This window comes from Synchiropus splendidus, chromosome 8, assembly GCF_027744825.2.
Source record: "Synchiropus splendidus isolate RoL2022-P1 chromosome 8, RoL_Sspl_1.0, whole genome shotgun sequence".
Classification (NCBI taxonomy): Eukaryota; Metazoa; Chordata; class Actinopteri; order Syngnathiformes; family Callionymidae; genus Synchiropus; species Synchiropus splendidus.
This window is the reverse complement of record NC_071341.1, coordinates 14,462,549-14,476,569: the sequence shown is the minus strand read 5'-3', so window position 1 is coordinate 14,476,569 and position 14,021 is coordinate 14,462,549. Positions and strand designations below refer to the sequence as shown.

Genomic DNA, 14,021 nt, shown 5'->3' with positions numbered 1-14,021 from the left:
ACAGTGTCCACATTGTTCAACCAACAACTTGGCCGGAGACACTGAAGGGATCCACTCTTAACTCTCAAGGCTCAAAGACGATGAACACTGATCTCCTGCGATGATATGATCACATTCCATGCTGCCATACAGTCTTTTCGATACCGAAGGCCTTCCCCAGAAATGTGGGATGGTTTATATTTATTTTATGCACGTGCACTCCAGCAAGTAGCAGTTGTTCTTGGCTGCTGTGCAATCTTTTAGTACTTTGACTCTTGTCACAATGTGGCCCACAAACCCACAGACTGAAACGCTGCCCGACACATTATTGTTGTTTTCACTGTTGTGCCGACATCACACAACCTAGACCCCGTTCGTGCTCCTCTGGGTCTGTTTAGACCTACAATTAGGGCTTTTCTTTCTGTTCCTGTGCCCACATCTGTAATTAGAAGCATGTCATTTCCGGGCGTGGGACAGTGGCCGGCTTGTCTTAAATTAGCTGAGTGGCCACAGCCTTCCGAGCCTCCTGGTGTCCAGAAAGGCTTTCTGCGGGGCCATTTGAAATACTTCTCAGGAGGATCCAGCATCAAACTAAACCCCTAGATGCCTGACAGTCAAGACTTATTCACATGCAACCCATCAGGTTTCCCTCTAAACTTTAATCGAACTTGTTCCCGGTTTATTACCTTAATACGTTATAGCACAGAGGTATAAAAGATAAGGACAGCAGTACTTAGCCTCAGGCTTGGACATTTAATTTCCATGGAGGACGAGCAAGGTTTAAGCATTTTAAATATTCGGCAGCAGGTTATTGAACTAGTTCATCAACGCTGCCCCCTTTCATTAACTAAACCTTCATCAGGGAGAAGGCGAGAGCAGAAAAAAGCAATAAGAGGAGTGGATATATTGACCGAATATTGGCAGGTGTGTCTCATCTCGCTCCCCAAACCAATTTAAAGATTTCGCTCTTGTAGAGAAAATCAGGGAATAATTGCAAAGGGTAGCCAAGTGAGGATGAGGAATCTATGTTTGCAGATGGGGGCTGCCACCGGACTGGAATTGCCTTGTCTCTTTATATCTGTGCCACCACGACTGCAGGGAGTGACATTAATATGAGTGGCCTCACCGCAGACAGCCCCCCACCCCCCGGCCTCTTCGCTCTATCCTCTTCACCACATTGCCCCCAGCACCGATTCCCAGTTCGTTCTGCATCACTGGTGAGCTGCCACCAAAGACACCAACTCCCAAATCTCCCATGCTCCAAACCTTCACCTCCTCAGCCTTTGCTCCCTTCGTCCCTCACCCGACTCCCTACATTCCCATTAGTTTAGCGTTAAATGGCCCCTGTGTTCCTCTGAATCTCAAGAGGCTTATGGGGGGATCCCAGCCCCCCAGTTGCTCTGAATGGTTCCTTTCTGAATGTTCACGCTCTGTGACCGGCTGCTTTATAGTCTAACTGTGTTAATAAGACGTCCAATGGAGAGGGCCACAAGAGACGCATGGATGTTCCATAGGTTCACAAACACGACTGTATCCCTCAGTACATGGAAGAAGAGCAGGCCGCCGAAGAAATGCCACTTGTATAGAGCAAATGAGATCGATTGTAGAGTTCTGCCCTACAAATACTACAGCTGCTATGGATCTGGCCTTTTGTTCTATTAGAAATCAATCAGCTAATTCAGAGAGAATAGTTCAGAGAGATGGCGCTGGAGAATACAGCTTCAAGGTATTCAATTTTCAGATAGATGGAGGAAATAGCAGTTTTCAAAGTTTTCCTACCGTGGACGGTGAGGGTGGCCGACGCTTCCGCCTTGCCCACCATATTCTCAGCCATGCAGGTGTAGGAGCCGACATCGGCTGAGGTCAGACGACGGATCTTCAGGGTGTGGTCTTCACGAATTTCGTATCTTGGCAGACAAACAGAACAGGTTCATCAGATGAGCACTACAGAACACCAAAGATGAACGAGTGAAAAACCTCATTCTGTTTGCTCACCTTCCTTTGGGCAGGTCGCCATCATCTTTCCGCCAGCGTACAGTGGGAACAGGGTCACCACGGGCCTCACATCTGAACTCAACACTCTGGTCAACTAGCAAGACCTGGCTGCTCGGACGTCGGACAAAGCTTGGGCGTTCTGGATGGTTAGACAGAGGAAACCCCATTATTTGAGGAGAGTTTTTTCTGTTTGGTGTCTTCTGCTTTGGGCTTCATTGGAAGGATCCATGATGCCCATGGATGATATAGTGATCTAATTGAATCCAGGCTGGACACCTACCAATGGCAGGGAAAGTGGAAGTGATACAAACACCTCAGGAAACACCATTTTAAAAAAGGCCTCTTTACAGATTGAGCTGTTCAGAGGTCGAAGTGAAATCATTGAACGTGACTGAAAACATGCCAAAAATACTACTGATACTATCTACGATTGGACAAGGCAGAAACAACGTTGTCCAGAGGGATGTTAGTTGGCAAGGTTTTCATCAGTCTATCTATTTGTAACACACTGTATGATGGTTAGACATGAGGCGACATGCTAAGTTCAATTTTAATATTCACTGCAGATGACAAACATTCCTATTGCTTTTTGTCATAACATCTACTCAGCGAGAAACCACAGTGTCTTTCACCAACAGAGAAGTACGCTAGGTATTTCATGTGCCACCACAGCTATTTGAATTTACAAGCTTCATTTTTGTTTGTGAGTCACAAAATGTCCCTGGGAGGCAGTGAAAGAAGCTAAAATCAGAAGTCTGGACATGCTCTCTTCTCCTCACGCGCAGCTAAGGTCTGGAGGTCACCCTCGGTGAAATAAGGTTCAGCTGGTCAGAGGAGGGAAGCAGGCGGGATCAGCGTGGGATTCATCTTAAAGTGAGAGATTGGAGGTCATCTCACACTCTATCTGATAAAGGTCACTGACACCATTTAGTTCCCAGGGAGAGGCACAATCAAAGCTAAACATCTGGAGTCTGTTTCCTACTGCAGACAATCAGAACCTGAACTGCGTGGACGTCTGCCTGAATGGGAGCCAAGGGTAAAAGCAGGAAAAATAAATACGTACCGAGGACTGTGAGTTCAGCTACTTCACTCTCCCGCTCGCCGACCATGTTGGTGCCCACACATACGTACTTCCCGGCGTCGCTCTTTCTCGCGTTGGTGATCATCAACTTCCCACCTCGAATCTAGGGAAGAAAACAGGTAGCTTCATGGATGACTGGAGAAAACAGCACGGGAATGAATAAGTAACACTCTTTTATTTGGTGTTTAAAACACAAGGTCTTTCAGCCAGCGCCTGAGGCGCCGCAGACCTGCCTCAAATTCCACTTTCTTTGTACGTTGAATGTTTCAATGAAAGCTCTTTTTTTTCTGTGTTGTCAGGCAAACATACATTTAAGCAAGCGCACACACACATGCACACACAAAGCGGTGAATATGTGTTTGTCCAGGTGAATGTCATCTCTGTTATTTCCCAGGGCTTTGATTACAGGCCAGAGGAGGCGTTTTGTTCTCCGAGCAGCTCAGCCCTTCACTCGGCTGACAGCCATGCCAGTCAGTGAGGAGGCAGACAATGGGGTGCTACACCAATGATCTCCTTGTCATTGGGCTTTAAGTTTAACCTACACACATCAGCCTGGAACCAGAACTGCCACCTGCACCGCTGCAAGTGATATTGCTCTTTAAAAACACAAAGAACTTTGATCCGATCGAGTGCAAAAAAAGCAAGACTGCCATAAAAGGAATGGATAAAATCTTAGCGTATTGACAGAATAAAAGAACATTTATGGGCAATGGTAGTCAGCAGAAGTTCCACTGGGTTGAAGGATGGGTTTCATTTCTACCCTTGCAAAAGTGTGTGGCATTAACACCATTTCTAACATGGAGAACATTGACGTCGCTCTGATAATTGACTCCAGCGTCCACCACCCATGACTAGATTCTTTTGAAAAGAAGGAGTTTGGTTTCCAACACGTCTCAGCTTTCTTGAACTTCTGACGCATTTTTCTGCACTCTGAAGAAGTCCTTCAACCCTGTTTAATATTCATGTGAAACCAGGACGCGGAGGAACGAGGCTGTGGAAGCCGGGCCTATTCAGGGCACCCCGTGGTGCTGGAGGGTTTGAAGTATCATTATGTTACGGCTTGTTTGAGCAAAGGCTTAGCAGCTGAAACACTGTGACACCCACAGAATCTTGAGGTCAGAGCGGACCGTATGGCAGAAAACAAGCAGGGGGTGGTCTGCTGGTTCCACAGAGCCTTTGACATGAGGATCCACTTTAGACCCCCTCCTCTCCAGGCCCCTCTTCTCTTACCTGTGTTTGTCTGCAGCCAGACTCTGACGGAACGTTTGGCCTAACAGACCAGCGGGGAATCTGAAAGCCGGTGAGAGTAAATGAACACAGCAGTGGCTCTCGTTTTCTCCACATGAACGTCCTCTTCGCAAAACACTGCCGAGCTAGCGGCCCACCATTATCCCAGCATTACAAGAAAATTAGTCAGTCCTGTGGCTTTTTTTGTCTAATGTCACCAGGCAGTTCTGATCGAGTAAACGCCATTCAGCATCTAACAGCATTTCAGTACACGAGCTCAACACACACAACACATTTGCTTTGAAAAACGTTGATGATCTCACACGAAGTAGCGGGAATTGAAGTCACAAACAGTCTGAAAGGTTGACTTCAATGTTTGCACACACCTCTCCCATTGTTTGGTTGACAGTGGATGATACCACTATGCAATTTATTCACTCTGACCCTCCCCAGTATTGCCAGCTTGGAAGGACCCACTTGAAGTCATAAATATTTAGAACACAGCTTAGGAATTCAAGGGAAACACCTTCTATTTAGTCTGTAGCGGCAGGATGTTCTCTCAGCCGATTTACTTATTTGTCCTCCACCTGGTCTCGGTCATCCTCCTGGTCAGACCTATCAACGTCATGTCCTCCTTCCATCACCCTCACTGGTTCTTGTCTTCCTTTTCCACTTTTGCCAGGTACCTCCACTTCTATCATGTCCAACATGTCCCCTGATAAAGCCAGTAAAATGCAGGCAACAGCAGAACAAAGTACAAGTGACACTGAAAGCGAACACCTTAGCATAACTTCAAGTGATTCGGTAGGGTGGCAAACAAATGGAAACGGAATTAAAACATTGTACAGTGCAGGCAATATGGAGGACCCGAAGGATGTAAAGCCACAAATCAGCAAGGTTTATTTTTGTTCTGTCGGTTTGGAGTCCTGACCCCACCTTAAAGTGTCAGGGTCCCAAAGTCATACCGACATCTAATGTATGGAATTTATAACTTGACCAAAATCGTCTTGACAGGGAACGCAATTTCACTTGCAACCTGCTGGTGAAACGCCAAGTAACGTGAGCGTCAGCTCAGCAATGAGTCAAAATGACAGGCATAATTTAAGGGGTGTTGCGCCCCTGGACAAGTTGTTGAAAAGAGGAATTAATGTGCTAATACGGACGGGCAATTAAACACATATTGACAAGTTTGTGTGGCTCACTGGAGCTCAGGTTATTTGAGATTAAAAAAAAATACAGAGCAGAGGGGAAGCCCAAGACTCAATGGATGGAAACAGCTAAACCAGAAAACAAATGCGGCACCAGTATCAAGAAGACCGCAAAGTTCAGCTGTCCATGACTTCACTATAAACAGACCCCGGTTATCAGCGCAGGGTCCTCCATCTTTTACTAGGACTCTAGCTTTTATCATGAGTGTCCTCAGGAACCCGTCCAGGCCTCCATCTGTCGGCGCGGCAGATTGCACATTCTTAGATGGTCAAACATGACGCGCAGCGCTACTTAAAAAGTGGCCTTTTGGGAACACTCAATCTATGAGGTTTGGTTCCTGACAGGACGTTTACAGTGAGGAACAGCAGCTGGTCCGCGAGAAGCTGTTTATTCTTCAGGCCATGTTTGCAGTTCCGCAGAAGGTCCGGGACGACTGCAGGGTCGGTGGTGAGTCATCGTGCTATATTGCAGTAAATGTTCATTTCAAGGTTTTTTTTGACAACACAGCTGAGAATAATATATGTTAGAAATATGTATGACTCATTCAGGGGGTTCAGTGCGATCATGAGAAAGGCCACTTGTACTGAGCTTCAACAAACTCCAAAGAAACCATCTGTAATGATTTTCCACAGGGAAAACAAACAGCAGTATAGAAGTAGAACTCTACAAAAGGCCAGTATCATCCTACTTGTCCAGTTCTTGTCTGCTTTCTGGCAAATACAACAGTAGTCAGGAGTGTATTGTCAGCTTCTCTACAAGTCTGAGTTTTCCTCTCTTAACGTAAGAAAAAGTACATTTACAACTGCAACAAAGTTCCTTACCTCGAATGCAGACGTCCTTGAGATTGAATGAGTAGGCTCTATATATTCAGCCGAGATTCATGAGACAAAAACCTGCATTAATATTTACTACCAAACGCTACCAAACATCCTTTATAATAATATTGTGATTGCTTGATTTACTCAAAGGATCTTTTTCAATAGGAATTTAAATCTGTTTATGCAGGCGAGACCTTGAATCCATGTGCGCAAGAGAAGAGAGGTTATTAAAATGAAAATAATAAATACAAAAATCTAATATTCCGCTCTGATGATGAAAAACTAGACCTCCATTTATCATGAATCAAAACATAGTCTGTGTTTTATTTGTATTATACTGTATTTAACATGTGGCAAACTGGAACTTTGTCATGGGCAGTCAGTGAAGTCACACTTTTACAAGCAAAGTGGAAGATAAAGATCAACTGAAACTGTTTCGTTCAATCACAGCAGAATGACTCAGATCTTTCAATGAGGAAGAGGAGATTGAATACTATCTGAAGGAGGTGGTCATGTCCCACACATTCCACCCTGACTGAGACCCATGACCCTGGAGAAGCGGATTTTCATCCCAGTTGCTTAGCATTTGGCTGCAAATCTTGCCGAGAAGTAAAGGTCTAGGTCAGTGAGGTGCTTAAAAAGTCTGCACAAACTGGGTACAAAGACAGTCTCTCACTGGAAATGATTCCAGACTCTTCACCGGCAATGGCAGGCAGATCTGCAGGGCCAAAAAATATCATGCACAGGGGTTAGAAGTGACCTTATTAATTCTTATCTTTAAGTATTTTTGTCTTCCTGACAACACGCCGTCGCGACTCAGCGGCTGCTCCTTTTGGAGTTGCAGCGTACACTAGTGAGCAGATCCTCAGTGAAGGCAGCCAAATGTTATAAATCACTGTTCCGACTGATACAAAAATGAATCCGTCACAAGTTGACGGCTCCCGCCTGGGTTTCAGCACTTGTGTCATAAACAGTGGAATATCTTTGTTAGCACATTGTCTTCATTGTCTTGACTTGAGTTTCCATGACTTTACCGTGAAAAAAGCCACGGTCAGCACTTGAGGGGGGCGGAACTGCTTCGCAACTCCACAAAGTGTTGCCAGGACATTACGAACCACCGACTCAGATTACAAAAATGGGATCCAGACATGCTGCGAACAACTTCCTTCTCACTACCTGCTTGTGTCAGCTGACCCCCAAATCTCACCGCTGAGCTGTAAACATACGGACGGACGAGCAACGGAACGTACTTGCGGACGCGGTGCGGATCTAGAGCAGTTTCCATCCTCCCACCTCATCCAGGCTTAGATTGCATCAGCAGGCCGCTCCGGATCAATGCAGAGTTGCCGAGTAATGAAGCGGGAATAATTTGACAACCCGGTCATTACACTGGCTTTTTTTTTTTGGTAATGGCTTTATTTAAATAATGAGCCAAACAAATCAATTTTCAACAAAAGGCGCTGCTAAGAGCTGATAATGAGTGGACCCGCATCAGTAGTTCAGCACTTCACCTCAAACCTTAAACACAGGGTACAAAAAAAACCAGTCTTCTCAAGTCAATACGCAGTGAATGAAGGCACTCACGGTGATGCGCTCCTCGCGATCGTCGACGGTCATGCCGTCTTTTTTCCAGGATATGGTGGGTTCAGGGTGGCCGCGAGGAGGCTGACACTCCAGCACGGCCGGTTCTCCAGCTGCTACGATCACATCTGCTGGGTTTTGCCGGAAGTCATCGCGGAGAACTGGAGGAAGACAGACAGAAGATTAATATCAGATACAGTAGCATATCAGCATCGATCACCATGGGCTCATATGAAGTTCTCCCCGCTGTACAACACACAAACAAATGGATGGTCAAACACACCCGAACAGAAAGATCATCACCTTTTCATCAGCCTCCTGTCACTCCTGCTCAACACTCCACATTTACACCCCCGGAGCTCATCTAGAGACGATCCTGCAGCAGATTAAAAGCTGCCTCCGATCTAATCTACCGCTGCTGCCTTGCTGATGGGACCCTCCTCTGCATGATGAATCGCCTTCATATTTAATACTCCGGCATAAAGAAGTGAAATGAGACTGTCATCATGATCGACACCGACCTGTGCAGTGTTCTGCACGTCCGAGCACTCATGTGTTCTGTGTTACGAGACAGGGAAAAGCATTAAAAGTGGAAGCGGAATCCGTGTCCAGACAGTGCGCCAGTAATCACCTTACCATTCCTGTTTATAAAAACATATAAAGGACGCTTTTAAAACTAGGCCACACACGAGGCCCAACCAAGATGCTATAGCATGAGGTGTAAACAAACAAGACAAGTGAATTAGCAAAGGCATTTTGATGATCCGGGTTGTGTTTTGGGAGACAAACAAAGCTCTGCTTTCTATTGTCACAGATCAAAGTGAACCTTCACCCTTCACCCAGCGACAGCAACAAATTCCTGGCAAGAACTTTTGAGAGCATAATTGGTGTTTGGTAAGTCCAAGAAGTCGGCTTTGAAATACAACACTGACTTTCATGTTGCCACTTTGAGAACGTTCTAGATACATAAAGGCTTTGAATAGAGGTATACATACTGTAATGTCGCTACTTTTTTAAAATACCAAATATCTTTATTGATTTTAGATCATAAGACATTCACAACAAACTTTCATGACATGCATAACCAAGAGTCATTTTGCAAAGGACAGAATGGAACAGTCCATACATAACTGACAACAAAAGTAACAAAGCAGTATCACAATAATAACAACACTAAATAAAGAAAAAATAAAGAAAGTTAACATTCCCTTGCCACCCTCAATCTTTCAACTAGGTAAACAATATTTTCCAAGAGTCACTACTATTTTGAACTTATCAATGGGGATACGTCTACAGAGACATCACACTTGAACAATAAAAATATTAAAAATGCCAGCGTGACATTGCAGAAGGCAACTATGGGGTTAAATGCTAGCGACAGGCGTAGACGTCATTTGAACGTTCATCCATTCAACTCGACTTAATTCGCCAAAATGACACCAAAACATCTGCAACAAACAACAATAAACGTGGAGAAAAAAACTTATACATCGTGAACGCTTACGTCACAAATGAAAACACATTAGCATGCTAACCGCTAGCGAGTTTTGTTAGTTAGATGTTACATATAAGCATTGTGGTGCATAGTTTGGCCCAAATATACTGACACTTATGTAGTTTTCCTTCGAATCAACTAGCTAAATTAACTTTTCACCCCTTTTCAAACTTCGGCGATTGCGATGGCTACTTGCCAATTTCACTTCCGGTGATGACTTCCGTTTTTTGCAAATATAAGCATAGCGATTTTTACTTTAAAAAAAAAAAAAAAAAAAAAAAAAAATGTAGCTACTCTAGTTAACTGTTTTGGAATTTCTCCTTCTTTTCCCTCACCCTTTTCACAAACCATAATTTATTCTTAGTTTTGTCCTCTACTGTTAGCCGTACTTCAAACTTCCCTTTAAAGGTCGTTCGCAAACTGCTGGATGTAGAGTGAAGTAGCAACGTGACATATTTGTGGCAAGCCAAAACTAAATCCATTTTCAGCTATTAAGAGAAGAGCCCAGAGACATACACCTTTCTTTGCACAAGCGTACTAATCTCTATTTGAGGAAAGCCGTCCAAGAAGAGGGCAAAAACATGCAGTCCACAGATGAATGCTGCCATTAAATACAGCCCACAAGTCAGGTCCAACTTCAAGTCGGCAGCTCAGCTGTGTGATTTGTGAGGTAATTTGTGTAGTTAAAAGGAGAAACCGCCATCCAGGAATGCGAATGTAAACACTAAACATCCGATGCATTAGTGCGTCTACTTCTAGTGGAGAGAAAATCTTTTCATTCCGGGGGTCGACAGGTCATGGAGGGCTTTGGAGTGTAACAGTATAGCAGTGAGTGATGCATCAGAGAAGCTTTATTCCGCCAGTATTTACAGTGAGTGTTGGTGATAGTGGTGAAGAGGAGGGACGTACTTATCCCTGAGGAGTTAAACCTGATCTAAACATTGAGCTCAGTTGAAGTCCCACCTTCTCTGAAGGGTCTCGAACCTGAGCGGATGGTTTCAGTGAAAAGCTTTCAGCAAATATGGAGATGCATTTCCACGTCTGCGGGCTGTTTGGGGAGGTAATGAGAGGGGTATGGACTAGATGGATGCCCGCGGAAGAGCTGGCATCATCCAGTGTTTACACCGACGGCGCTGTGACCTCCACACCTCGTGCCCCCCACCGGCCTGGCCCCATCTCCTCCACCAAACTGACACCTCTTTGTTATAAACACAGCTGAGAGCAGCGCAGCAGACAGTCATGAACATCTGCGTGGTCGAAAACAAACTCCTCTGGGATGGAGACAGAAGCAGCCAGACAGTCTGTCAGACAGACAGACAGACAGGCAGGCAGGCAGACCTGGATCTGCTACAAAGCCGTGAGCCTTCTGCCAGAAGCTCAGACAGATCCGGAGCTGTGGTGGAATCGGTGGCTTCTGGCCCCCCGGTTTAAATCAGGCATCCAGTCTTTCCTTCCTGTATACATAAGACCCGCTTTCTTCCCTCCAACTGGGACCTTGAATGGGCTGGAAATGGGAAATAAAGGATTTCACACAGTGCTGTCTGCGTTAATGAGCCTTGTCTCCTCATCTGCCGCGTCTTTTGTGAGTGAGCAGCAAGTCATATTTCCTGAGCTATTTAAGTGCGAGGCCCCACTCAGTGTGTGGGTTTATGTGAGTGTTTATCCAACAGGGATGCTATGTCAGATAAGTCCACCAACTGACTTGCACCCGAGTTTTTATCACTGACTTTTCAATGAAACTAAATGCAGGGAATGGAAGCTGCAACTTTGTTTTGATATAAGTCTTTTTATTTATTTCAAGTTGTGGTCTTTGTTTAAATGCCCTGACCATGCATCCTGTGTGTTATTGGCAATCCTTTAAGACATTCAAAGAGGAAAATAGATTTTTTTTTATGTGCCTTACAAAATGATTTGATTTTATAGTTTGTTTCACTTCATTTTTTTATTTTTATTTTTTATGTTTCGATTTTGTTTAACTAACTAACTGGTACATTAATATATTACTTTTTTAAATTGCATTTTGTTGACAGTTTCTTTTTTTTATATTTTAATAACATGAAGTATTAAAAAATAAAGAATTAGATTATATCTAAGAGGAACATTTTCTATATTTATAGAAATATATTATATATTTATTTATTTTGTATCTACTTTTTATCTATATTTTAATATTAAAGTTAGATTTGTTTAACTTTGTTTCTGAAATTACTGTTATTATGACATTTTTGATCCATTTGATCCCATTTTATTGAGTTGTATTTATTTTTATTTTAAAATGTCAACCATCACGGTGAAGATCTGGCCTTGCTATGTTTTGATTTTTGGTTGAGCAAGGGTTATATACGCCATGATTTTTTGATTATTTTCTTCATAAAACACAACTTTGTACCATCCAAATGAAGTATTTTTGAGGGGTTTTTTTGTATTTAAATAAGATACAGTTTTCAATACCACCACATTAACACAATTGCTTGCTGACGTCGTGCGAAAGTTACAGTCCCCTGTGTATAAAGCGTGTCTCAGCGAGGGTTTGTGATGATCAAATTCCACGACAGGGCTGTGAAGTGGACAGATAAAAGTGCACTTAAGGTGAAGAATAAACGGTGCCCTGCACTTCCTCTGGCCGGAGAACAAACACGGAGCCGTCACATCTGGCCTCCAGACCTCGCTGGAAGCCAAACAGCTGACAGTGCATAAAGCAAACCATATCTACGCTGGAATCGGTGGAGCTCCCACAAAGCCCAGCAGAAAGCTCCACTGTACGATAAATCAGTCGCCAGGTCGACGGTAGCAAATTGGAGCTGCGCTAAGGCTCGCGCAATTAGCTGCCATCATTCCTTAGGAGCAAACCCCGCCTCTAAAGGTCAGCTGAGACGGCGGCTCTCAGCTCTGAGAGCTCCAGGTTCATCACCCCTTCCACTGCACACACACACTAGGCTCCACAGGAAATTGAAACCAGATGTTTAAATGTCAAATTAAAATGAGATTCCCGGGCTGGCCCTCCAACATTAATGAAACGGGACTCCTAATGCCACACACAAGTCTGGGTGGGAAGATGAGCTTTGTTCAGAGGAAATGAAACTAAGGACAGCCAGCTTACGCCAAAACCTCGCCGCGGACAGGAAAACAAGCCGACTGGGGCATTTCTGATTTATCAAAAGGACCAGGAGGCGAGGCTGCAGAGGCGCACAGCACAGCGTGGGTCTTCGCATTGGGCTGGGGATTTTACCTTGAAACAAAGTGGACACGGGTCGCCCCGGGGAGCGAGCAGGAAGCGGAATGAAAGATAGCGGCGAATAAAGGGACGACCGAGGCCAGAGAGCAGAGCGTGTGCTGGCAGGAATCAAACCCTCAGCGTTCAGTTTCTAGATTTTCCCACCAAAGAAATTCATCAGAGCCACAATTCATGTCCGAGCAGTTGTTCTGCTGCTGAATCAGCTCGACCTCATAACCTGTGTTGGCATCAGAGACTACACAAACACACTCTCAGACATAGAATAGGATTTACATTGGAGGTTTACTGTGCGAACAAAATCGACAAAAATTTCCTACACGCCTTAAGTCTCCATACATCCATATATCCATATTTTTTTATCCTTTTAAGGTATCAATAAATCGTCCATCTAGTCATTCATCCATACATCATCAATGAAAACAATGTTTCCATCCAAAGAATCTCTTGATCTTAAGTAATGCCTGTCCATCCATCATCCATCCATCCATCCATTCATAAAAACAATGTTCACCCATTCACCCTCTACTCCACATTATCTTACCATAAATAAAATCCCTATTCTCCTGGCATCTGTCCATTAAAAAAGTCTTGAACTACCAATAAATACTGCAGTTTTCACGCGCCACAGTTCTTTCCATCCCTCCATCCTTCATCATGCAATCATCACTCCATTCTTCCGACCAGCAATGCATGAACATAATCATCTTTCTTTCCATCCACAGTAGCCATCCGTCCAACCACACATCTAAACAAGCAAATGTAGTCAAAGTGCAAAGAAAATATTGAGGCTTTCTGGGAGACAAATGTTTTAAAGAAAGTGGAGGACCATTCCAAGGAAAGACATGAGGTTGTAATGAAATGGCCACAATGGAAAGATTCATTCTCCCTTTGTTATATGTGAAGCTAATTGTAAATCAGCAACAATATGGACTGGTTAGGATGTAAAGAAATTTCCCCGCGGTGCAAATCTGCGAGATATTTCCTCTGTTTTCTGGGAGAATTGTTTATGCCACGAGCGAAAATGTTCACAGTGGGGCTGTGTTGTGTGGTAAGTCTTTCCATATGCTCTTCACCTGGCCTCCAGCTCCGTCCTCTGGGACACACTTCTCTTCACATCCACTTCTCTTTCTCTTCACCTTGTCAGCGTCTGACACTGACTTTTCATTTTCTGCGGAGTCTCTCTATTGTACAGGCTGGTGGATAATTCGCCCGTGGCGTTTGTACAGTGTGTTTGCAGAGGATACATTTGCACTTCAGCTTGTGGGTGTGGAGATACAGCAGAACCCTGACTGTACTGCGAAGGCTTCTCCTCCTCCTCCTCCTCCTCATTTCCTTCTGCCACCTTGACCCCACCAGCAGCGAGATGAGATTGGACCCAAGAACCTCTCCTTCTGCTTCTCA

The 14,021-nt window shown here is 44.3% G+C and overlaps 1 protein-coding gene across 6 annotated transcripts in view; it reads right to left on the bottom strand.

Moving 5' to 3' along the window:
- The window catches only part of robo1 (roundabout, axon guidance receptor, homolog 1 (Drosophila)), a 244,898-nt gene that overhangs the window by 29,307 nt on the left and 201,570 nt on the right, over positions 1–14,021 (bottom strand). For all 6 annotated transcript variants that reach the window (XM_053872781.1, XM_053872777.1, XM_053872779.1 and 3 more), the window contains 4 exons: positions 7,894–8,051; positions 3,038–3,158; positions 1,975–2,113; positions 1,759–1,886 (listed from right to left, as the gene is read on the bottom strand). In XM_053872781.1, the coding sequence (XP_053728756.1) occupies positions 1,759–1,886; positions 1,975–2,113; positions 3,038–3,158; positions 7,894–8,051 (546 nt within the window). The remainder of the gene's footprint in view (positions 1–1,758; positions 1,887–1,974; positions 2,114–3,037; positions 3,159–7,893; positions 8,052–14,021) is intronic.